Source organism: Coregonus lavaretus (assembly GCF_964263955.1).
Source record: "Coregonus lavaretus genome assembly, chromosome: 13".
Lineage (NCBI taxonomy): Eukaryota > Metazoa > Chordata > Actinopteri > Salmoniformes > Salmonidae > Coregonus > Coregonus lavaretus.
The window spans coordinates 50,591,125-50,618,147 of record NC_140000.1 but is presented as its reverse complement, the minus strand read 5'-3'; the positions used below and the strand labels follow the sequence as shown (position 1 = coordinate 50,618,147).

The following is a 27,023-nucleotide window of genomic DNA, read 5'->3' as shown; positions in this document are numbered from 1 at the left end:
GTTCTCGAAGTTCAAAGGTCAGTCTCAGGGCCTGACTGGTGAACCCAGAGGGTCAAATGACATCACACGACCTGGCAGACATCATGTGACCCCCTGCAGGGTTCATAGGGGCTGACACGAGGTCAGAGGTCACCACGGGGTGAAAGGTTAAAGAGAGGAACTCTGAACGAGAGAAGGATGAGAGAGGGAGTGTTCTGGAATCCAGACGTCCAGGAAGACATAAACATCCATAGGATTAGACAGGGGGAGGAAGGGAGGGGGCAGTCACACACACATCCCCACACGGGTCATACTCGACAGACGTGGTGCAGAGGCCATTCATCAAACTTGTGTGTGTGTGTGTGTGTGTGTGTGTGTGTGTGTGTGTGTGTGTGTGTGTGTGTGTGTGTGCGCGCGTGCACTTCCTTGTGTGTTTGAAGGCGCTCCTCGTAAAGGATTAGGAGGGCCAGAATGGGCACACATAAACCGAACACACACACACACACAGAAAGAGAGAGAAGACGCAAACAGAGGAAGGAGAGTGAGATAAGTGACCCTCCCCCAGGAACCACGGTGATAGAACAGTCCTTCCCATGCAAAACTCACTACAATGGACCTTATGGACCTAGGGGAGCAGGACCAGTCCTGGGGGTGGGGGGGGTGGGGGGTGGGGGGTGGGGGGTGGACAAGACAGGAACATTATTTCCAAGTAAAGAACAGCCATTTAAAGAACAGTGCTTTTAGATCCAAAGGAACACATCTAAGCACAGTATTAGTTAGTCTTTGATCATGAAGAGGTGTCTTGTGATAAATGTTACTCTTCATTTAGTGTTGTTTTGATGTGGTGTTTGTGTTATGGTCATTTGAAATGCTCTTCTTCTACTCTTCTTCTTCTACCCTAACCCTACTACCAACATCGATGTCTGAAGAGATTCTACGCAGTCAAATGCTTGTTTTTAATTACTGAATGAACCTACATGAAGTGAGAGTGTGTGCTAAATCAGTGTTTCTTAATCCATACCAGGGGGCACATAAACTGCTCAAAAAAATTAAGGGAACACTTAAAACAACACATCCTAGATCTGAATGAATGAAATAATCTTATTAAATACTTATTTATTTACATAGTTGAATGTGCTGACAACAAAATCACACAAAAATTATCAATGGAAATCAAATTTATCAACCCATGGAGGTCTGGATTTGGAGTCACCCTCAAAATTAAAGTGGAAAACCACACTACAGGATGATCCAACTTTGATGTAATGTCCTTAAAACAAGTCAAAATGAGGCTCAGTCGTGTGTGTGGCCTCCACGTGCCTGTATGACCTCCCTACAACACCTGGGCATGCTCCTGATGAGGTGGCGGATGGTCTCCTGAGGGATCTCCTCCCAGACCTGGACTAAAGCATCCGCCAACTCCTGGACAGTCTGTGGTGCAACGTGGCGTTGGTGGATGGAGCGAGACATGATGTCCCAGATGTGCTCAATTGGATTCAGGTCTGGGGAACGGGCGGGCCAGTCCATAGCAGTCCATAGCCTTCCTCTTGCAGGAACTGCTGACACACTCCAGCCAAATGAGGTCTAGCATTGTCTTGCATTAGGAGGAACCCAGGGCCAACCGCACCAGCATATGGTCTCACAAGGGGTCTGAGGCTACCTCTGGCGAGCACATGGAGGGCTGTGCGGCCCCCCAAAGAAATGCCACCTCACACCATGACTGACCCACCACCAAACCGGTCATGCTGGAGGATGTTGCAGGCAGCAGAACGTTCTCCATGGCGTCTCCAGACTGTCACGTCTGTCACGTGCTCAGTGTGAACCTGCTTTCATCTGTGAAGAGCACAGGGCGCCAGTGGCGAATTTGCCAATCTTGGTGTTCTCTGGCAAATGCCAAACGTCCTGCACGGTGTTGGGCTGTAAGCACAACCCCCACCTGTGGACGTCGGGCCCTCATACCACCCTCATGGAGTCTGTTTCTGACCGTTTGAGCAGACACATGCACATTTGTGGCCTGCTGGAGGTCATTTTGCAGGGCTCTGGCAGTGCTCCTCCTGCTCCTCCTTGCACAAAGGCGGAGGTAGCAGTCCTGCTGCTGAGTTGTTGCCCTCCTATGGCCTCCTCCACGTCTCCTGATGTACTGGCCTGTCTCCTGGTAGCGCCTCCATGCTCTGGACACTACGCTGACAGACACAGCAAACCTTGTTGCCACAGCTCGCATTGATGTGCCATCCTGGATGAGCTGCACTACCTGAGCTACTTGTGTGGGTTGTAGACTCCGTCTCATGCTACCACTAGAGTGAAAGCACCGCCAGCATTCAAAAGTGACCAAAACATCAGCCAGGAAGCATAGGAACTGAGAAGTGGTCTGTGGTCACCACCTGCAGAACCACTTCTTTATTGGGGGTGTCTTGCTAATTGCCTATAATTTCCACCTGTTGTCTATTCCATTTGCACAACAGCATGTGAAATGTATTGTCAATCAGTGTTGCTTCCTAAGTGGACAGTTTGATTTCACAGAAGTGTGATTGACTTGGAGTTACATTGTGTTGTTTAAGTGTTCCCTTTATTTTTTTGAGCAGTGTATTTGCTTTAGCCCAGCACTAGCACACCTGATTCAACACTTCAACTTCCTATGGGAGATAAATTAACAGAGTGTAGTGCGGTACAGAGTAATATTGAAAGATAATTGTGTCCATTCTATACCTTGCTTTTCCATCTGTTGTTTTGTAACATGGTTTGACACCAACCGAATAATACTCCATGACTTTGTTTTGACAGTGATATCAGTTCCTCTTGGATAGAGCTTGGTTACGGTCTGTGCATTGATAAGTCAGTGTTCGGTACAACCTGACAGACAGGTTTGGTGTGTGTCTGTGTGCATCTCCTGTCAAATTACAGAAAAACACTAGGGAGATTGCACACTCTGTCACAATGGGCTTTTGTGTGGTACAACATGTCACACTGTGCCCTTACTATATCTTTAAGTAAAACTCTATGTCAACAAAATGCTTTGGACTGAGAGGGGGTCCAATCTGGCCCGTGGTTGGTTTGAGTAAAAAATTATGTGTGTGGGGGAGGGGGGGTGTATTGACAACGAACTCAATACACTTTAAAATGACTAAAATCAAAATCGAAACAGTGTAGAAATTATAATGGATCTATATTCATACCGTTTCTTGACTGTCCAGTTCACTAATAATCACTAGACATTCAGGGAGCATCAAATTCCAAAAACGATGGATAGGGGACTATTTTTGAAAATTCTGACGACATGGAAATATAACATTTTCAGCGCGACCCTTCGGACCTCGTTGAAGAGTGAATGCAGCCCCCGAGGCAAAATGACTTAACACCCCTGACCTAGAGGGAGAAATGGCAAGCTAGCTCTCGGAGTGGGAAGAGTAGTTCTAATGGAATCTTTCCACAGAGCCATAAATCTTTTTGAGTTCTTAATACCAATTTAACACCAGCAGCAGTTTTCATCCCTACAGTTGTCAAGCTCCTCACCAAGATAAACATTGTGTTCCCTCTTCAGATTTGGTTTGCAAATGAATGATCAAATAAAATCTTATTGGTCACATACACGTGTTTAGCAGATGTTATTGCGGGTGTAGCTAAATGCTTTTCTAGCTCCGACAGTGCAGTAATATCGAACAAGTAATATCTAACAATTTCACAACATATACCCAATACACACAAATCTAAGTAAAGCAATGGAATTCAGAATATATAAATATATGGACGAGCAATGTCAGAGCGGCACAGACTAAGATACAGTAGAATAGTATAGAATACAGTATATACATATGAGATGAGTAATGCAAGATATGTAAACATTATTCAAGTGACTAGTGTTCCCTTTATTAAAGTGGCCAGTTATTTATAATCTATGTATATAGGCAGCAGCCTCTAATGTGCTAGTGAAGGCTATTTCACAGTCTGATGGCCTCGCATTCTGGATGATAGCAGGGTGAACAGGCAGTGGCTCGGGTGGTTGTTGTCCTTGATTATCTTTTTGGCCTTCCTGTGACATCGGGTGCTGTAGGTGTCCCGGAGGGCTGATAGTTTGCCCCCGGTAATGCATTGGGCAAACCGCACCACCCTCTGGAGAGCCCTGCGGTTGCGGGCGGTGCAGTTGCCGTACCAGGTGGTGACACAGCCCGACAGGATGCTCTCAATTGTGCATCTGTAAAAGTTTGTGAGGGTTTTAGGTGCCAAGCCAAATTTCTTCAGCCTCCTGGAGGTTGAAGAGGCGCTGTTTGTGGACCATTTCAGTTCAGTGATGTGTACACCGAGGACCATGAAGCTTTCCACAATCATCTTCTTTGTTTTGTTGATGTTGAGTGAGAGGTTATTTTTCTGGCACCACACTCCCAGAGCCCTCACCTTCTCCCTGTAGGCTGTCTCGTCATTGTTGGTAATCAAGCCTACTACTGTTGTGTAGTCTGTAAACTTGATGATTGAGTTGGAGGCGTTCTTGGCCACGCATTCATGGGTGAACAGGGAGTACGGGAGGGGGCTGAGCATGCACCCTTGTGGGGCCCCAGTGTTGAGGATCAGCGAAGTGGAGGTGTTGTTTCCTACCTTCACCACCTGGGGGCGGCCCGTCAGGAAGTCCAGGACCCAGTTGCACAGGGCGGGGTTCAGACCCAGGGCCTCGAGCTTAATGAGCTTGGAGGGTACTATGGTGTTGAATGCTGAGCTAGTCAATGAACAGCATTTTTACATAGGTACAGTGGCTTGCAAAAGTATTCACCCCCCCTTTGCATTTTTCCTATTTTGTTGCCTTACAACCTGGAATTAAAATGGATTTTTGGGGGTTTGTGATTTACACAACATGCCTACCACTTTGAAAATGCAAAATATGTTTCATTGTGAAACAAACAAGAAATAAGCTTGAGCGTGCATAACTATTCACCCCCCCAAAGTCCATAATTTGTAGAGCCACCTTTTGCAGCAATTACAGCTGCAAGTCTCTCTATAAGCTTGGCCCATCTAGCCACTGGGATTTTTGCCCATTCTTCAAGGCAAAACTGCTCCAGCTCCTTCAAGTTGGATGGGTTCCGCTTGTGTACAGCAATCTTTAAGTCATCCCACAGATTCTCAATTGGATTGAGGTCTGGGCTTTGACTAGGCCATTCCAAGACATTTAAATGTTTCCCCTTAAAACACTCAAGTGTTGCTTTAGCAGTATGCTTAGGGTCATTGTCTAACTGGAAGGTGAACCTCCGTCCCAGTCTCAAATCTCTGGCATATTATTATTAAATCTCTGGAAGACTGAAACAGGTTTCCCTCAAGAATATCCCTGTATTTAGCGCCATCCATCATTCCTTCAATTCTGATCAGTTTCCTAGTCCCTGCCGATGAAAAACATCCCCACAGCATGATGCTGCCACCACCATGCTTCACTGTGGGGATGGTGTTCTCGGGGTGATGAGAGTTGTTGGGTTTACGCCAGACATAGCGTTTTCCTTGATGGCAAAAAAGCTCAATTTTAGTCTCATCTGACCAGAGTACCTTCTTCCATATGTTTGGGGAGTCTCCCACATGCCTTTTGGCGAACACCAAATGTGTTTGTTTATTTTTTTCTTTAAGCAATGGCTTTTTTTCTGGCCACTCTTCCGTAAAGCCCAGCTCTGTGGAGTGTACAGCTTAAAGTGGTCCTATGGACAGATACTCCAATCTCCGCTGTGGAGCTTTGCAGCTCCTTCAGGGTAATCTTTGGTCTCTCTGTTGCCTCTATGATTAATGCCCTCCTTGCCTGGTCCGTGAGTTTTGGTGGGCGGCCCTCTCTTGGCAGGTTTGTTGTGGTGCCATATTCTTTCCATTTTTTTATAATTTAAATGTTGCTCCATGGGATGTTCAAAGTTTCTGATATTTTTTTATAACCCAACCCTGATCCGTACTTCTCCACAACTTTGTCCCTGACCTGTTTGGAGAGCTCCTTGGTCTTCATGGTGCCGCTTGCTTGGTGGTGTCTCCTGAGTGGCGCAGTGGTCTAAGGCACTGCATCGCAGTGCTAACTGTGCCACTAGAGATCCTGGTTCGAATCCAGGCTCTGTCGCAGCCGGCCGCGACCGGGAGACTCATGGGCGGTGCACAATTGGCCCAGCGTCGTCCAGGGTAGGGGAGGGAATGGCCGGCAGGGATGTAGCTCAGTTGATAGAGCATGGCGTTTGCAACGCCAGGGTTGTGGGTTCGATTCCCACGGGGGGCCAGTATAAAAAAAAAATATATGTATTCACTAACTGTAAGTCGCTCTGGATAAGAGCGTCTGCTAAATGACTAAAATGTAAATGTAAAATGTAAATGGTGCCCCTTGCTTAGTGGTGTTGCAGACTCTGGGGCTTATCAGAACAGGTATATATATACTGAGATCATGTGACACTTAGATTGCACACAGGTTGACTTTATTTAACTATATATGTGACTTCTGAAGGTAATTGGTTGCACCAGATCTTATTTAGGGGCTTCATAGCAAAGGGGGTGAATACATATGCACGCACCACTTTTCCGTTATTAATTGTTTTGAATTTTTTTAAACAAGTTATGTTTTTCATTTCGCGTCACCAATTTGGACTATTTTGTGTATGTCCATTACATGAAATCCAAATAAAAATCAATTAAAATTACAGGTTGTAATGCAACAAAATAGGAAAAACGCCAAGGGTGATGAATACTTTTGCAAGGCACTGTATTCCTCTTGTCCAGGTGGGATAGGGCAGTGTGCAGTGTGATGGCGATTGCATCGTCTGTGGATCTATTGGGGCGGTAAGCAAATTGAAGTGGGTCTAGGGTGGCAGGTAACGTAGAGGTGGTATGATCCTTGACTAGTCTCTCAAAGCACTTCATGATGACAGAAGTGAGTGCTACGGGGCGATAGTCATTTAGTTCAGTTACCTTTGCTTTCTTGGGTACAGGGACAATGGTGGACATCTTGAAGCAAGTGGGGACAGCAGACTGGGATAGGGAGAGATTGAATATATCCGTAAACACACCTGCCAGCTGGTCTGTGCATGCTCTGAGGACGCGGCTAGGGATGCCGTCTGGGCCGGCAACGTTGCGAGGCTTAACACGCTTAAATGTCTTACTCACGTCGGCCACGGAGAAGGAGAGCCCACAGTCCTTGGTAGAGGGCCGCGTCAGTGGCACTGTATTATCCTCAAAGCGGGCGAAGAAGGTGTTTAGCTTGTCCGGAAGCAAGACGTTCGGCTGAATAATGTGCGCTTTCAGTTTCTGTTCGTATGAAGGGAAAGATAATCTAATAGGGGAAGAGAATCTAAGATAACACCGGATCGCTCTGATCTGGTTGTAATGTACTGAAACTGCTCCTGAGGACATGAAGGACTGACTGACCGATAGGCTGACTAACTTCGTCTCAATCTACTGTAACCTGATTTCTAAAGTTATTTATTTACTAGAGTCGGTCCATGGGTATGGCTTGGAGAACTCCCTCCTTCTTCCTCTCTCAAAGTAGCAGTTTTAATATATTACCTTCAAGTTCATTGGAGCTGAACCATTCGCTCTCCCCTTCTCTCGCCTACCTTCTCTCGCCTCACCATGTACCTCAAACTCAGAACCGTTCACTGACACTGAGCCACTCTCTCTCCCATCTTTCATTTCCTCAATACTCTCCCAATACCTGTACCTCAAACTGGGGCCAGTTCATTGGAGCTAAACCCCTCTCTCTCTCTCTCTCTCACATTCATCTCCCATCCTTCTCCCTCATCCCTCTCCCCGTACCTCAAACTGGGGCCAGTTCATGGGCATGCCAGGACCGTGGTTGGAGCGGAACCACTTGAGGTCCTCCTCAGCATCAGCAGCAGAGATAGTGTCCTCCAACGTGTGGAAAACTGTCTGGAATCTAGAGAGGTAGAGAACAGGAAGAGAGGAGAGAGAGATCCTAATGATGTCCAATCCCAAATCCCCCCCTCTAGGTAGATCTGGGTTGTAGAGGCTGAAATCCAAATGGACCCTTATCCCCTACTCCCTAGCCACTCCTGTAGATATAAGATAATTGAATAGCAGCCAATCAGAAGGCAAATCAAGCTATGAGGCTTAGAGTGCATAGGATGCAGAGGCTAGGGGTCCATTTGGAATTGATATGGAGAGGTGGAGGTTTCTTACTAGTGATTTGTGGAGAGGTGGAGGTGTCTTACTAGTGATTTGTGGAGAGGTGGAGGTGTCTTACTAGTGATTTGTGGAGAGGTGGAGGTGTCTTACTAGTGATTTGTGGAGAGGTGGAGGTGTCTTACTAGTGATTTGTGGAGAGGTGGAGGTGTCTTACTAGTGATTTGTGGAGAGGTGGAGGTTTCTTACTAGTGATTTGTGGAGAGGTGGAGGTGTCTTACTAGTGATTTGTGGAGAGGTGGAGGTGTCTTACTAGTGATTTGTGGAGAGGTGGAGGCGTCTTACTAGTGATTTGTGGAGAGGTGGAGGCGTCTTACTAGTGATTTGTGGAGAGGTGGAGGTGTCTTACTAGTGATTTGTGGAGAGGTGGAGGTGTCTTACTAGTGATTTGTGGAGAGGTGGAGGTGTCTTACTAGTGATTTGTGGAGAGGTGGAGGTGTCTTACTAGGGATTTGTGGAGAGGTGGAGGTGTCTTACTAGGGATTTGTGGAGATGCAGAAGAGTCTTACTTATAATTGGTGGAGGGGTCTTACTCGTCATTGATGGAGAGGTGTAGGTGTCTTAGCCTACTTATGATTGATGGAGGTGTCATAGCCTACTTGTGATTGGTGGAGGTGTCATAGCCTACTTGTGATTGGTGGAGAGGTCGAGGTGATGCTTGACTTCCAGCAGAAGCGCTTTGAAGAAGGTGATGCGTTTGTCCTCAAACTGCTGCCACTGTTCAAACACCTGCTCCATGTTCTCCATGTACTGGGGAGTTATCTTGTCCAGCTCCTCCAGAGACTTCTCATAGCGCTCCTTAGTCTGGGACCCAGAGGATCATAGAGGGAAGCACACACACACACACACAGGTAAGGAGACATACACACAGGCAAGCGCACACACACAATGCATACGCACATACGCAGCTGAAACATTTGCTCCATATTGTCCAGATACTCAATGGTCACAGAGTCACATTCCAGCCATGACACACAACATAGACATAAAACACACGTCCACGTAGAGATGATTTTACACCAGTGTAACCCCCCCTTCCCAGCCCCCCTCACCGCTCTCCAGACCCCCCCCCCCCCCTCATCCCTACCTTCTCCATCTCCTGCTGGCACTTCTCCACCTTATCCTGCAGCTTCTTCTGGGCCTCAGGGTTGCTGTTGTTCTCCATCTTGCTGTTGTTCTCCCGGCTTGTGGCCAGCTTCTCTTCCTTACAGGCCCCGTGGTACGCCTTCTTCATCGTCTCCACCTGCCATACGGCACAGAGAAGGTAAGGTACAGCGGTTAACATCATCACATCATGCTTATGTAGCCAATGGATAACCAAGTTAGCATTGTGCAGTAGCCAAGTGACTATTCAATATGATTCTACCCTTTCAGTGGTAGACACAAGCTTAGGAACAAGACCGGCTCTAGCCTTTTGGGGGCCATAAGCAAGATTTGCCTGGGCCCCCCCACCCCGCAGGCAAAACATTTGTGGCCCCCCACTTGGCAGCGGAGAGAAAAATGTGCAGTTTTAAAAGAGCCACTGAACACGCCGATTGGCACGTGTGTTTTTCTGTTGCTCACTAGAAAAACAAGATTTGTCTTGGAGGTGTGTTTCCTGACCGATTATGCGTTTCATTAATTATGTTTGTCCTCCATAAGACACTGTAGGCAAGGAAGCCTATTTCACTTCCTCAAAATCCCCAGAATGAATCTAAGATAACTCAATAAATCTGTAATTCATTTTGACGTTTTTGCAGAGGATGTTTTAGTTGTGCAATTTGACATCTAAAGTGTTTGGTGCAGTATTTGTCAAGTAAAAGAATGCGCAACGTGTTGTCTTATGTAAACAAAGTCGGAGCTGCTGGGAAGGTCTGTCTCACTGTATGCTATTGAATTGAGAGCAATCACTGCAGCTGTTCACCCCATGTTAGTGGGAAAATGGACATCGTCAAATCAAAACCCAACCTTCATTTACCCGTTGTGACGTACGGATCTTCCAAACTTTGTTTTAGATGAGACTGACTATATGACAAAAATTCTCATATTTACACTAGAATAACTGTTTGAGTCATATCGATGCCACATAGGCCGTTTTCAAAGGGATTCGTTGCCATTCTACACATTTTGCCATGGGGCGGGGATAAAACCACAAAAAGCGTCCACTTATGTTGCTGATTATTCAAAAGAATAAGGTGAGAGGAAAGGGGGGGGGGGTTCAATCTACATCAAATGGAAAGAGGAAGCCTCTTCCACCATTTTTAAGGAATGAGAGAAGTGGACAAGGCCATTAGTTCCTGTTGTTTGGGACAGGGCCAGAGTGGCAGCAATGTTCCTCTCCCACTTATCATGGGATCTCTGATAAAGGCCACTTAGTCAAAGAACAGAGGGAACAGCCTGTCTGCCATTTGCTCTGATTATATAATAGAAACAGAAGTTGTGTGTGTGTGTGTGTGTGTGTGTGAAAAAGACAGAGTGAGGCTGAGTGTGAGATTTTAAATATGGAATATGGTGTGTGTTCTATCTGTGTAATTGTTTGTGTGTGTATGTGATGAGAATGAAACATGAGTTTGTGTGTGTGTGCGCACGTGCAGTAGACACAAGGCCATGCCACCCTCTTCTTTTAAGACAAGACTGTTTTCCCATTTCCATCTCCTCTCTCTATTTGCTCACTGTCTGGCCCTCAAGAACATAAATTACCTCCTTGACCCAACCCACACAACTCTACCAATCTGTCACCGCCCAATGACAATACCAGGAAGAGGCTTATTGTGACATATCTCACACACACACACCAGGAAGTCTCAGGTTGTGACACTGGTACACTACAAACTCTGACCAGGAAGGTCGCGTCCAGCCCGGTAAACAGCCGACTAAAATAGCGACAGAAACAAAACAGGCCTGTTCCAGAACTCCCAGGTCAGAGGAGAAGTGACGTCAGACGTCATTTGAGTGTGTGTGTCAGTTTGTGCAAGCGGGAGTGTGTGTGTCACAGAAGCTGCAGTTCATCTGCACTACTACTAGCCAAAAGCACAGCAGAGCAGCCCAGATTCTTTCCCCCACCATAACAAATCATGCCGCAGCAGAGAAACTGAGCGCCGGTTCGACACGCAATGGCCTTCCCCTTCTCAGTAGCTGCCTGTGTGGCCAGTGGAAAGTTACACGCCACTGCTTCCTATGAATGGCCAACACTCTAATGAAATATCCTGTTTATATAGCGCTAATGGCCTGTTTGTTGTACAGCATAGCCGCTAGTCCAGGAGAGAAGGAGCTGAAAACAGCCAAAGCAGTGAGTCAGTGATATGTGTTCAAGTGAACTGAGGGGTGATGGGAATAATTGTGGTGGCTATTGCAGAAATCAATGGACTGATAAATGCAGGGTAAAGCTGATGCATGTGTTTCTTTACATCTGAGCTTCTTAGTTCTGTGTTCTTGCTCGTCACTCCGAATCCACATCTAACTACATTTCATGATGCTGTGTGTGTGTGTGTGCTTAGTGGTGGGTATCTGCATGCCCGTGTGCTTGCACGTGTGTATTGTCTGTGTGTGTCTGTGTGTGTGTCTGTCTGTATGACTCCCTAACCTCTTTCAGTTTCTTGGCCCATGGTTTCTGGGCCTTGCGGAAGCCGTCGTCAGCCTCCTTGGTCTCCTTGAAGCCTCCGATCATCTGTTTGTGGTAGTAGTCCCTCTGCCACACCTTGAGCTTCTCAAAGTCCTCCCCCATCAGCGCCGCCTTCACCTCCATGTGGAGCTCGCTCACCTTCTCCGCCTCCGTGCACAGGGCGCCCCACGCCCGCTCCAGGGTCCCGTACTGGGGGCCTGGGGGTGGCACACGATTAGATAATAACACACATGCATGCTCACGCTGATGGAGAATGCGGTACTGAGAGTCCAAGGGAACAGAGGGGGTAAAGGGAGTGGAACACACACCTGTCTTCAGTGCTTGAACCACTGAAATGTGTGTGTGTGTGTGTGTGTCTACCTTTCTCTATAAGCTGTCTCCAGCGTTTGGACCACTCTGTGAGCTGCTGTGCGTAGGACTTCTCGATGCGCGCCCGCTCATGGAGACAGTTCATCAGGTCGTTACACAGGCGACTGCCATCGTCCACCCGCCTCACTGTCCGCTTGTAGTTCCCCACCTGGGGGGGTGGGGGGGAGGTGAGAGGATGTGGGCGTGTGTGGCAGGGTGGGAGTTGTGTGAGTGTACAGCTACGTGCATATCATATAATGACATATGCTCGTTAATGGTATGTTTTCAGTGTGTGTGAGATACTGTATGTTGTCTACCGTCTCACCTCCCAGAAGCTGTCACTGGAGACGTCGATCATGGAGTCATCATAGGAGCCGGACATGGCTGCTGCTGCCCTCTGTACCCACAGTCCTCAGGGGCTGAAACACACACAGCAGACTGGCTGTTTCAGACTGGCTTTGTTTATTGCATTAAAAATACTTTTTACTTTCTACCCTAGCTGAGTCTTCCTTAGGTCCTGTCTGTCTGTCTATCTTTCCAAGGGCACTGGGATGTGCTGAGAGCGTCTGGTGTTCTACCACGTGTAGAGAGCCCTGTGTGGGGCAGACTTAATACTCTGATCCCCTGGCTTCAGCACGGCCTAGTGGGGCCATTAGCCTACATACTGTACGAACGAACACACACAAGGACAACTAGCCTACTCATTTCTTTCCATGAGTAGGAAAATGAAGCCTGTAAATGAAGGGTATGACAGTGAGAAAGAGAACAGAAGACAGAAAGAGAGAGATTTCACAGGCTGACTTTAATCAGTCCGTCATGCATGCACGCACACTTTAGTTTCACTACAATCATATGACACAAAGTGGCAGCTGGGAGCTGAGGATCATTCTGTTGTTGTGTGTTCTCTCAGTCAACTAGAAAAAGTAGCCCGTTATCATAAAACGCTCCAAACAACACCCAGGCAATGTAATTATCACACTGTCACTATGACACTCCTGAGAAATGCTGAACTGGGACCACTGCCAAAGATATGATCCGAGAGAGAAATAATTAACAAGCAGGTGAATGGAGCGAGACAGATAGGAGTGTGCAATCTGTAATCTGGTGTGAATCTAAACAGCAGGTGAGTGTCTTCACCCATTTCAAAAGCCTTGCACAGGAAAAAACAACACACACACATCTCTGTGCAGGGTGGCACAGACGGCCTAGTGTGTGTGTCTTATCTGACGTTTTAGCGCACACACTGTGGGGAGCTTCCGTTTGTGCTGAGTGACATGGGAGCGGAACTCCACTGACAGAAAGATCTCTGTTCCTCTCCTCCTTCATCCTCCTCCTCTCTTGCTCTACCCCCCCTCTGTCTGATTTCTCTCTCTATCGCTGCTCTCTCCATCCTCTTTTCCATCTTCAGCTTCCAAGTATGCCCCTTATCCTCTCTCCATCCCCCTCTTTCCCTCCCTCTCTCTCTGCAAACTGACAGGAGTGAGTGTTTCTTGGTGGGATGCAGCAGAGTAAGGCTTCACAGGTAGTGGGGAGTTTGGAGTGACGTTGTGTGAGTGTGTCTGCATGCTTGTGTCCTGGCTGCGTGAGTGCTTACATGTATGAGAGCGCGCACATTTGCAAGGCACAATGTGTGTACAGTGTATGTGCTGTGTACATGCATGCTGTGAGTGAGTGGTTGTGTGTAAGAGTGTGTGTGTGTTTCCTGGCGGTCAGTGGCCCATGGCCTCCAGACCACAGCTAGGGCTGGAGGACAGACAGAGGGTTGTAGTGGCTGGAGGGAGGAGGGACTGCCAGACAAGAGTGGCTTTCACAACACTCAACCAACACACACTCTCTGTTGTGCTTTTCTAGTACGCACACAGACACACACACACGCGTAGGGCTAGATGGGCAGCAGACTGCACTGATTTTTCTTCAGTTTCAGTGCTGCTCATATTCAAGTGCTGTCAGGGTAATGATCGTGTGAGGTGAGTTTCATCGACATTAGAACGAGGCTGATGATCAACAGTTTTTGTTGTAGACTTGACCAACATGACTTTGCAATGGAAAGGAAGGAGCTGATCTCTGACCTATCTAACATGTCACACACTGTAACAAATATTGAGCCGCAACCAAAAGACGTGGAAGCTGTATTTAAAAAGGACAAATAAAATAAAAAAAAGCCCCTGGGCCAGACAACATTAGTGGTCTCCTACTAAAGGGTTGCCATAAGCCCCTGGGCCAGACAACATTAGTGGTCTCCTACTAAAGGGTTGCCATAAGCCCCTGGGCCAGACAACATTAGTGGTCTCCTACTAAAGGGTTGCCATAAGCCCCTGGGCCAGACAACATTAGTGGTCTCCTACTAAAGGGTTGTCATAAGCCCCTGGGCCAGACAACATTAGTGGTCTCCTACTAAAGGGTTGCCATAAGCCCCTGGGCCAGACAACATTAGTGGTCTCCTACTAAAGGGTTGCCATAAGCCCCTGGGCCAGACAACATTAGTGGTCTCCTACTAAAGGGTTACCATAAGCCCCTGGGCCAGACAACATTAGTGGTCTCCTACTAAAGGGTTGTCATAAGCCCCTGGGCCAGACAACATTAGTGGTCTCCTACTAAAGGGTTGTCATAAGCCCCTGGGCCAGACAACATTAGTGGTCTCCTACTAAAGGGTTGTCATAAGCCCCTGGGCCAGACAACATTAGTGGTCTCCTACTAAAGGGTTGTCATAAGCCCCTGGGCCAGACAACATTAGTGGTCTCCTACTAAAGGGTTGTCATAAGCCCCTGGGCCAGACAACATTAGTGGTCTCCTACTAAAGGGTTGCCATAAGCCCCTGGGCCAGACAACATTAGTGGTCTCCTACTAAAGGGTTGCCATAAGCCCCTGGGCCAGACAACATTAGTGGTCTCCTACTAAAGGGTTGTCATAAGCCCCTGGGCCAGACAACATTAGTGGTCTCCTACTAAAGGGTTGCCATAAGCCCCTGGGCCAGACAACATTAGTGGTCTCCTACTAAAGGGTTGTCATAAGCCCCTGGGCCAGACAACATTAGTGGTCTCCTACTAAAGGGTTGTCATAAGCCCCTGGGCCAGACAACATTAGTGGTCTCCTACTAAAGGGTTGTCATAAGCAAATGCCATGTGTTTTCTCCATCCCAGCAATATGGAAATCGTCCACCACATGCCCAGTAACTAAAAAGAGCAACCCCTCCTGCAACAATGACTACCGCCTTGTAGCTTTAACATCTAGTGATGAAGAGCTTTGAAAGGCTGATTCTCTCCCAGCTACAACAGGTTTGCTCTTATACAGACCCACTCCAGTTTGCTTACAAGCGGCACAGGGGTGTTGATGATGCAGTTCTGTCCCTAACGCACTGTGCCCACACCCACCTGGAGAAGCCAAAGACATACGTCAGGATGGTATTTGTGCATTTCTCTAGTGCCTTTGTTACAATCCAGCCTCACTTAACAGGTCGAAAGCTCCAGAACATGAATGTCAAGATTTTCTGGGTCCTCTCCTTCCTGACAAATAGAGAACAGCTGGTCAGATTCAATGGTTACTGCAGCTCTTCCAGAACCATCTGTACAGGATCACCACAAGGCTCTGTCATCTGGCCTGTTTTATTCACCCTGTACACAGATGACTGTAGGAGCTCAGACCCAGAGATGATGTTCATTAAGTACTCGGATGACACAGTAATTATGGCCACAGCAGGCAACTCATATAGAGCTCTCCCATTCAAATCTAAGAGAGCAGCTTCTATGTTTTGCCAACATCCATCAAACTCCTTAACTCTGAAGTTCTGATATATGTGTGTGTGTGTGTGTGTGTGTGTGTGTGTGTGTGTGTGTGTGTGTGTGTGTGTGTGTACGCACACATACACACACAGGGATTGCATAGAATGCTTCTAATCCTTTATACTGTACCCTACATGTTTGTGTTCTGTTGTTAAGTGTCTTGTATGTACCATTCATCACCACATATTAAGCTCCCTCCCAGGAAATAAAAGTGATCTGAATTGAACACACACACACACACACACACCAGAAAAGGGGCCACCAGAGGAATCATAGATCTCTCTCAGCTGTTCCTGTCCTTCACTCACTCAATCGCTGCCATGACAACCATGGAACACAGCAGGGCATGGAATGGACCACAACATTCTACAGCTGAGCTAATCCCGTTTGTAACTTTATAAAAATTAATTGTGTTGGATTACGCTCAGAGCACCCGTTTGTGGACCTGGTGGATCCATTCACACAATGTCTGATCAGTGCCTGTTCAGTGGCTTCTATAAAACCTATTATTGTATCGATTCGACACTTTTCATGGAGCACACAAATGGAGCAAACCCTTTCATTGAGTAAACAGCCTAAGTTTCTATACTGCTACTAGCAGGGCTATGTTCATCTTTGGAGGCTAACTAACCTAACAGAAACTAAAAGCTGGCTAGTGGCTACAACAACACACTTCCTAACGGAAAATAACTCTGTATAGGGTGGCAGGTAGCCTAGTGGTTAAGAGTGTTGGGCCAGTAACAAAGGTCACTGGTCCGAATCCCCGAGCCGACTGTGAAAAATCTGCCGATTTGTCCTTGAGCAAGGCACTTAACCCTAATTTTACATTTACGTCATTTAGCAGACGCTCTTATCCAGAGCAACTTACAGTTAGTGCATACATTATTCTTTTTTTATTTTCATACTGGCCCCCCGTGGGAATCAAACCCACAACCCTGGCATTGCAAACGCCATGCTCTACCAACTGAGCTACATCCCTGCCTGCCATTCCCTCCCCTACCCTGGACGACGCTGGGCCAATTGTGCGCCGCCCCATTGGTCTCCCGGTTGCGGCCGGCTACAGCAGAGCCTGGATTCGAACCTAGCACTGCGATGCAGTGCCTTAGACCACTGCGCCACTCGGGAGATATTATAAAAGCTTCTGTAAGTCGCTCTGGATAAGAGCGTCTGCTAAATGACGTAACGTAAATGTATAGAGAAGACTGCAAGATGAACCCAAAGCCAATTAGTAGAATCCAAATAGAATGGACCCCTAAGGAAACTATGAACACAGATTTAAGAATGCAGCCAATTCACCCTTTTGTCTCCAAGGTGGAAACCAAAGTGGAGTTAGTGACCGCGGTGAACTATGAACACAGTTGAACCACTAAACGTCACTCGACTCTGAGGAGGTTAAGACACAGAGGCCTAATTCAGTCTTTCCCCATTCTCCCCAAAGTCTGCACTTGGTTGCTATTTGTTACCTATTTGCCATGTCTTTAACCAAACTCTAAAAGGAGTGTCCAAAGGCGTGGAAGGAAGCTAAAGTAATTCCACTACCTAAAAATAGTAAACCACCCTTTGCTGACTAACAGCCGCCCAATCAGTTTACTGCTTGTTCTTAGTAAACTGATGAACAAATACAATGCTATTTTTCAAAGAACAAGTTAACTACTGACTCAACATGCATACACTCAACTTGTACTGGACTGACTCAGATGACTGGTTAAAATAAATGGATAATAAGATGATAGTTGGAGCTGTTTTGTTAGATATCAGTGCAGCCTTCTCTAACATCAGTAGTGTCCCTCAGGGCAGTTGCCTTGGGCCGTTACTCTTTATTTTTTACAAATTATTTGCCAAATGTCTTACAAGAACCTAGAATGACTATGTATGCTGATGATTCCACACTCTGCACGTCAGCACCCAAAGCCAGTGAGCTCACAGACTCTTAACAAGGAGTTACAGTCAGTATCAGAATGGGTGATTAACAATAAACTGGTCTTAAGTACATCTAAAACTAAAAGGATTTGATTTGGTTCAAAACATTCTCTAAGACCTAAACCTCAACTGGAACCATTGAGCAAGTTGAGGAAGCTGAACTGTAGGAGTAATATTGGATGGTCAGTTATCACGGTCAGATGTGTTCATGGCGTCCAGTTCACTAAGGACTTAACATGGTCCACACACACCCGCACAGTCGTGAAGAGGTCACAACAGCACCTTTTCCCCGTCAGGAGGCTGAAAAGATTTGACATGGGCCCTCGGATGTTCTACAGCTGCACCATTGAGAGCATCTTGACTGGCTGCATCACCGCTTGGTATGGCAACTGCACCACCCTCGACCGCAAAGCGTTAGAGAGTGGTGCGGACAGCCCAGTAAATCACTGAGGCCGAGCTCCCTGCCATCCAGGAACTCCCAAGCGGTGTCGGAGGAAGGTCCGTAAAATTGACAAAGAGTCCAGCCAAGCGGGCTGTCATGTGCCTTTTACTGAGGAGTGGCTTCCGTCTGGCCACTACCATAAGGCCTGATTGGTGGCATGCTGCAGAGATGGTTGTCTTTCTGGAAGGTTCTCCCATCTCCACAGAGGAACTCTGGAGCTCTGTCAGAGTGACCATCGGGTTCCCCCGATTGCTCAGTTTGGCCGGGCGGCCAGATCTAGGAAGAGTCTTGGTGGTTCCAAACTTCTTCCATTTAAGAATGATGGAGGCCACTGTGTTCTTGGGGACCTTCAATGCTGCAGAAATGTTTTGGTACCCTTCCCCAGATCTGTGCCTCGACACAATCCTGTCTCGGAACTCTATGGACAATTCCTTCGACCTTATGGTTTGGTTTTTCCTCTGACATGCACTGTCAACTGTGGGACCTTATATAGACAGGTGTGTGCCTTTCCAAATCATGTCCAATCAATTGAATTTACAACAGGCGGAATCAAGTTGTAGAAACATCTCAAGGATGATCAATGGAAACAGGATGCACCTGAGCTCAATTTTGAGTCTCATACCAAAGGGTTGGAATACTTATGTAAATAAGGTATGTTTTTTTTTTTTTTTTTATACATTAGCACCAACAAAATAAAACAGTTTTCGCTTTGTCATTATGGGGTATTGTGTGTAGATTGATGAGGGAAAAAAATATTTTAATCAATTTTAGAAAAAGTCTAACGTAACAAAATGTGGAAAAGGGAAGTGGTCTGAATACTTTCCGAATGCACTATAGCATTAAGTGAGTAAATAGTTGTTTTTTTCCTCTCTTGGTGCCTTGACAATATAACTTTTTTATTTTAACGTTAATGTAATAATATCCTTTGTTGTTCTTGTCTATAACTGTTCTTTCTGTACTCAGTCATGCATTTGATGTTTTATGTGGTCCCCAGGAAGAGTAGCTGCTGCTTGTGCAACAGCTAATGGGGATCCTAATAAAGTACACTCTTTCACTCCCCGTTACCTTTACGGACCGAAGGATTGAAAAACAATGAATTGGTTCAAGTGTGGGCTAGAGGATGTCTTCATTTTTAAACAATCTTTATTAAGAGCTGTCATTTTATTGTGAGGAACTGCAGTTTTATCAAACTTTTTTTTCTGTTTTGTCCTCTGTTATGAGTGACCCCTTACACTCATGGAAATTGGCTTACATGGATAGGGCCGAATTGAAATGTTTTTAACAGAAGAACTATAAAAGCTTATGCATGACCATGGAAGCAATTCATTCCTTTGAATCCTTCAGGGAGAGAAAACACACTTCAGGGAGAAGGAGGAAAATGGAATTAGGCCCCCAATGTTGTTCCTGGCAGACTGTGCTGAGTGAAGTCCACTCAGCTTCTCTAGGTAACTAGGCAGCTTCTCTAGGTAACTAGGCAGCTTCTCTAGGTAACTAGGCAGCTTCTCTAGGTAACTAGGCAGCTTCTCTAGGTAACTAGGCACACACACACCGGCCACAAAATACAAAACAGAGGGAGGGGAAAAGAGAAAGAGGAACAGAAAGAAGAAGCTATCTAACTACACCTTTCAAACCAAGACGTTTTCCCGCCAACTTTTTGGCGTCTTTTCTTTATATATGAAAGGCATTGCCGGCGACAAAGCCTCTACTTTTATATCCGCCAACCGACCTAGTCATGATTGCGGTAAAGGTCTGCCTACGGCTTAGTATGAAATGTAGCCGTAATGCTGAGGAGGCATTGGCACGCACTACGATCCTTAGCTCTTGATGGTTGCTAGGCAGCGCCCGTTACTACTATCCTCCTGCCAGTTCTAAACTTTGTGAGGAATGTCACTTCACCCATCTCTTCACATAGCCCACCGCATACACCGTTTTCTTAACCACAACTGGATGGAGCCATAAAGAACTATGGGGCGCCGCACAATTGGCCCAGCGTCGTCCAGGGTAGGGAATGGCCGGCAGGGATGTAGCTCAGTTGGTAGAGCATGGCGTTTGCAATGCCAGGGTTGTGGGTTCGATTCCCACGGGGGGCCAGTATGAAAAATAAAAAATAATGTATGCACTCACTAACTGTAAGTCGCTCTGGATAAGAGCGTCTGCTAAATGACTAAAATGTAAATGTAACTACTGTGGGAATAAATATCACTGAATGATGACAATATTGGAATAAAATAGCCTAATGCAATTGAAGGCATCAAATTGTTGCTTACTGAAACTCCCAAAGTTATCCAATTGTTATAATACATTTGAAGCAATAACCTACCAGTGTGTTCAACAATTTCAGTACCGGTTTGCCCTGCTTTGAGACAAGCGTGGGGACTCGTCTTGATAAATCAATCAATGTCAGATTTTTATTTTCACTGAATCTCCATTTGGATATTGGTTAGGCTACAATTAGGCTGTGGAAATGTAAGATAAACTGAAGTGAGTGTTGCTCATGATCATTTTGTCTAGTTGACTCATTTATTAGCACTGATCAGAAAATGTTTCCAGCATGTTATGTAGTTTAACAAGTGGATTATTTTGCTCTTCACTCACAGTCACTTAGTAGCCTGGGCCAACTCCCAACCAGAGCCTGTGACTTGTCTTAATCAATGGGATTTTGTTTCACTGAATTGCTCTCTGCATGTTATATTTGGTTAATGCTCTGGCTGGGCAAATAATTGGAGGTGGTATTGCTCATCTGTCACTGATCAGAAACATTTAGCATGCAATAATGTAGCCTAAATCAAGTGTAGGCTTTGTGATGGTGTACAGTGCCTTCGGAAAGTATTCAGACCCCTTGACTTTTTCCACATTTTGTTACATTACAGCCTTATTCTAAAATTGATTAAATAAATAAAAATCCTCAGCAATTTACACAATACCCCATAACGACAAAGCGAAAACAGGTTGAGAAATATTTGCTAATTTATTTAAAAAAAGATATATCCACCTTACCTACATAAGTATTCAGACCCTTTGCTATGAGACTCAAAATTGAGCTCAGGTGCATCCTGTTTCCATTGATCATCCTTGAGATGTTTCTACAACTTGAAGACTCGAGGCTGTAATCACTGCAAAGGTGCTTCAACAAAGTACAGAGTAAAGGGTCTGAATACTTATGTAAGTAAGGTATATATTACATTTATTTTTAATAAATTAGCAAACATTTCTAAAAACCTGTTTTTGATTTGTCATTATGGGGTAGTGTGTAGATTGATGAGGGGGAAAAAAATACAATTTAATCCATATTAAGAATGAGGCTGTAACCTAACAAAATGTGGAAAAAGTCAAGGGGTCTGAATACTTTCCGAAATAGACGTCCACCCAGGTCCACTCCCAATCCTAAACTTGCCGGCATGTGCACGGGAGATATAAAAGGCTTATCCCGGCAAGAACGTGGTAACAATTGGACTGTATGAATTAGGCTCTAAAAAAACATTGCCATATTTTTTTTAATTTTTTTACATGCAACATACCGTAAAGTCTGTCTGTAAATGTATAGAATTTGTGTGTCTCTCTCTCTCTCTGTGTGTGTGTGTGTGTCTGTGTGTGTCCTCCTAAGAATAGAATTAGGAGGGGTGGTCTTCAAACACCTGCAAAGGAGGAGGCCACAAACAAGACATTGTGTCAAATGGCCAACTATTCAAGTTTCAATTCTTGATAAACAAAATAAGGAACTAGGCTAGGCCTACATGTTATGTGATCAAACATTCATTTCATTTTCAGATATTACTACAATTATAGTCCAGGTGTACCAAGCATGGAGGAATTCTGCAAATGCCAGCAGCAGAGGCATCAAGTTCCAACATTGTCAAATAGCCTCTGATAAACTGAACAAATCTAGGTATCCCTCCTGAGATATGTGCAAACCTGGTGGCCAACTACAAGAAACGTCTGACCTCTGTGATTGCCAACAAGGGTTTTGCCACCAAGTACTAAGTCATGTTTTGCAGAGGGGTCAAATACTTATTTCCCTCATTAAAATGCAAATCAATTTATAACATTTTTGACATGCGTTTTTCTGGATTTTTTGTTGTTATTCTGTCTCTCACTGTTCAAATAAACCTACCATTCAAATTATAGACTGATCATTTATTTGTCAGTGGGCAAACGTACAAAATCAGCAGGGGATCAAATACTTTTTTCCCTCACTGTATATGAACCAACAAAGGGATACAGGGCCCCTCGGATTGGACAGCTGTCAGCTGCACATAGAAACACAGGTTCCCAGATGAGTGAGGGAGTCAGTGAGACAGAGAGAGGCAGAGATGGGTCACCGAGGCAGTAGCAGCACTGAGGAGCCTGAGACTGGAGGGGTCTGAGTCATGACACACTACAGCCCTGCTGCAACCAGAACAGACACTTCACTGACCTATACCACAGAGACAGAGAGATAGAGACAGTGAGAGAGGGGGGTGATTGAGAGAGAGAATGTGGGAAATAGAGTGAAACTGAATGAGAATAAAAAGACAGAAAGAGAGAATGTGGAAAAAAATAAGAGAACAAGAGAATAAAAAGATGCGAGAGAGAGAGCCCACAAGAGATAGTAACAAGGTGATGTGTGAGATGACTGGTAGGCTCTTCTAAGTCTAAATAGAGAGGATCATGAGTTAGTGTTGGCTAAATGACATGGGTGGTTGGCTAGACATAGCCTACCGTCTATGAGTGGGCTTCGATTCTTTTCTATTCTATTTCTGAAGTTGACTACTCTCCACAGATAGCAGTTTGCGGTAGACAGACAGTGCTGCAATGCTCTTAGGCAATTCTGGGCTCAGGGCATTGTACTACTGGTTACAGGTCTGAACTCAGCCACACAATCCTGGCAAACAGACCCTGTCCATCCCACTATTCATAGCTTCAGGTTGGTACTCTTTAGCAGCCCCAGAGAGACAGACAGTGCTCTAATAGAAATCTATAGAGACAAGAGACAGGGACTGTGGGGTACACGTATTAGGATGTTGATCTGTTCATAACACCACTGCAGGGCAATAGAGCTAAGCTCACAAGCATGACAGGCACAAGCATGTCTGTCCTCGAGCAAGGTGTGTGTGTGTGTGTCTGTCCTCAAACACAGCCCCAGACAGATCTCACAATCATGCCCTTTTAAATTAGTACCTCTCACACAGTGAGAGTGGTGTATGTATTTAGAGACGGGAGTGTGCATGTTCAGCACTCTGTTCCCCGCTCATGTCCCTGAAACTGAGTTCACACACACATACACACACACACACACACACACACACACACACACACACACACACACACACACACACAGAGCAACAACCCAATGCAGGGCATCGCATTAGATAAGAATGTGACATAATCACAAATCTCCCCTGCCCATTCTGCCATTAAACTCTGATTTCTGATCAGTCACCCTAGTTTTGCCCTAACCTAATCCATTAGAAGATGAAAAACAAACAGTGATATAGGGCCAGGACGATACCAGTATCGAGATACTTGTTACTATCGTGGCAAGGAAACAAAACACAAAGCAGATTTAACTTCTTTAGGAAAACAACCCTAATGTTGGAAACAAACATCATTGTCATCCAAAGTCTCATTTATTTATTTTCCAAGCTATAGCACACAATATTTTACATACACCAAGTTAATGGACCAAAGAGTTTGGTCTGCTTCGTGTTTTCCATGGAAGAAATATCACGATACTGATATCGTCACAGCCCTACACTGATCCAGGGTAGTCTGCCTCGACACACAATGGCAACAAGCCCAAAACACGTACCACATCATCATCATCAAGTTACCTTGGAGGGGTGTTGTGTCTGATTAGTCTCCCTGCTACAAAAGGAGACACTTCCTTGTTGTCTGCCAGTGACTCACTGTCAATGTGAGCAGGGGGGGGGCCCCAATCACAGATGTTACATGCTGTTTGGCCTGAACCAGGAAAATAACACTTCCTCCCTTTTGGGTGTGAAGTTAAAAAAGAAGAAAGCAGAACAGACGTCATAGTGAGGTCCAGGCCCAAGTGGGAGTGCTGCTGATCTAGGATCAGGTCCCCCCTGTCTATGTATGATTTATTAAGAATTAAACTGATCCTTCATTAGCGCTCCCCAACCAACTCAGTGGCCTTGTGGTAAGAGTGTCCGGCCTGAGATTGGAAGGTTGGGAGTTCAATCGAGTTATACCAAAGACTGTAAAATGGGACCCAATGCGTCTATGCTTGGCACTCAGCATTAAGGAGATAGATTGGGGGTAAGGCTCTGTGATAAACTAGCGTCCTGTCCAGGGGGTGTACCTCTACATCAAGCTGCCTCACGCTACAGAAACAGGAGATTTATGCAAGGCTACTTACGCAAATCAGCACTCCTACTCTGAGACCCTTGATACATATGGCCCCAGAACAAACCTTAGGGCTGTAGTAGGAGATATTACAAATGTGGAATGGAGCCAAGACCAGCCATACATTGCACAAGTAGGCCTACATGTATACACTAAATCCCAAATGAACCCCGATTAGTCCCAATTCTCCACCCTTCTCCCAAAGTGTGCCCTTGAACACCCATCATGGATTAAACAGTGGAAACTCCCTTTAGCCAATGCTTTAACCCTTCCAATGCTTTGACCCTTCCAATGCATTGACCCTTCCAATGCTTTTAAATCCATGATGGGAAGTGTGCAAGTAAGTGCACATTTTTGGAAAAGGGTGGAGAATTGGGGTGCAACGCTGGATTTCCTGTTGCTGCCTCTGAGCATTGCATGATCAGTTCTTGATGAGTATCGGATTTAGGGTTTTAGTGGATCATTGTGACAATTCAGTATTATAATTTGATATCTTCCAGGAGGTGATAACATGGCTCCCATGGAATTATGTCCTTTTTTACTGAAATGGCAATGGGCACACTTTTAATCTCTATGGTTCTAGTCTCTGGCCTTAGTATAGACTAGTAGGTGAACATTAGCACTGTTTCTTCAGAGCCTTCTAGTCATGGCAACAGAATGTAAAGACTAGGGTATGATTTTGCTACTACATCATCAACCTAATCATGACAAATGTCCATTAAGTCCTAAGGTTGTTATTTCCTAAAAAAATTATTTGTTTCCATTTCCTTCTTTTGTTTCCTAAAATAAACGTGTGTTGAGATGTCTTTTGCAATGAAAGCCACCATCCCTACAGTGTTATGTGAGTTCACAGTGGGACAACATATTTCTAAATCCCTATGGGGGTGTTCTAGAATAGATTAGATTGGGTAAACTTCTGACTTGCACACAATCGACTTTAGAGGAGTGAATTGTTTCCATAGCAACCATAGTTGGTAAATTTGGATTGTTTTTTGGCTGTGTCAGTCAGTCAACCTTGTCCTCCTTGGTGATGAAGCTGTGCATTTCTGCTGCTGATCTCACAATGACCAGATGGGGCTTATAGTGGACCCTCTCTGTATGACAAACCCCATCCATCCCCAGTGGGGATCAGTGTCAAGAACTCCTAATGTTGAGATGCTCAAAACTGTGCTCAATGAATCCATCAACACCAGGTCAGCTGCTGTGTGTAGCCTAGATTCTCTCTACTTGGATAACAAAGTCACTGACACACCACCAGCAGTCAACCCTGCCCAAAAACCTTGGACCAAGGGGCAGGCTTAAACAATGGTGTTTGTTCCACTCTTTCAGGCATTTTCCACGTTAAAGGGCCAACAGAGGGAAACACATAATGGGGGGAAATACTGGATTACGTGATAGGGAAGTGGGGACATTCCCTGATGTCACCGATGCGAGCAGCTTTCTAGTCACTTTCCTGTGGAAGCCCATGTGCTGTGCTGGCATGACTTAAGGGCACCGGCACCATAGAAACAAAATTAGTACAATGCCACTCCAACTTCCAGGTGACTGATGATGACGGATGGTACTTTAAATCCTATAGTTTGACAACCCTGTTTGTAAGCTTTCAAATTATATCAAAATGGGTCAGATATGCAAAATGGGTCCGGTCAACTTTGAGAATCTCCATCTCCTGAATGTGTTGGCCTTGAGGTCCAAAAAGTCACTTCCATTCCACTTCTCCCAGGGCTAAACATTAATGGAAGGTTTTGGGCAATTGATAAAGTCAAACTCCTATTCTTAAAATCTGATTTTAAACCGAAGCCAAACTACATATTTTGCCTGTGCCCCTTGCCCATCTAGTGAGAACCAATTATTTATATTTGGTAGGAACCAAGGTTTCGTTCAAATAAAAAGTGGTGGGGTCAAAAAGTGATTGAATTCATAAGTCAGTTTTAAAGTAAAAACTAACTAGCTTTGTAGAAACGTTTTTACTCTGTGACAAAAGATCGCTTGACACAGAAAATTAGTGGTTATTAGTTGACTCTGAATTTAGACTGCATGAATGACAGCGGGGTTATCTTTACTTCTGAAACCTGCTCGCCCTTCGTCAGTCACCGACGCAGGGCAGGGCTGAAGTCAGACAGACAGATCTTGAGGTAACTAAAAATATACCCTAACAAATACTCCCGACCAAATATGTTAGTTCTCTAGTTAGGAAGCTAGCGCGTAAGTATGCACTTAGCTAGTTATGCTAGTAACAGTTTACTAGGACTAGGTAGCGGGATAACTAACTAGCTAACAAACTTAAACATTGTTAGCTAACTAAATCATTAGCTACCTAACGAAATATGTAGCTATCTACGTGGACCCATAACAAGTAACGTTAACTAGTTAGATCTAACTAGCTACGCTAGTTACCGACCGTACTGCTATGTCAACCTTAGTTCGTTAGCAAACTAACGTTAATTTAGCTGTTTCCTACGCGACCGTCGAGCTG

General features: G+C 45.4%; 1 protein-coding gene across 2 annotated transcripts in view; it reads right to left on the bottom strand.

Moving 5' to 3' along the window:
• LOC311140538 (protein kinase C and casein kinase substrate in neurons protein 2-like) overlaps nt 1–27,023 on the bottom strand; it is a 38,546-nt gene that overhangs the window by 11,250 nt on the left and 273 nt on the right. For both annotated transcript variants that reach the window (XM_084175630.1, XM_084175631.1), the window contains exons 2-7: nt 12,387–12,480; nt 12,074–12,230; nt 11,675–11,910; nt 9,200–9,355; nt 8,741–8,916; nt 7,726–7,846 (exon numbers count right to left, since the gene is read on the bottom strand). In XM_084175630.1, the coding sequence (XP_084031756.1) occupies nt 7,726–7,846; nt 8,741–8,916; nt 9,200–9,355; nt 11,675–11,910; nt 12,074–12,230; nt 12,387–12,443 (903 nt within the window). In that variant the 5' untranslated portion in view covers nt 12,444–12,480. The remainder of the gene's footprint in view (nt 1–7,725; nt 7,847–8,740; nt 8,917–9,199; nt 9,356–11,674; nt 11,911–12,073; nt 12,231–12,386; nt 12,481–27,023) is intronic.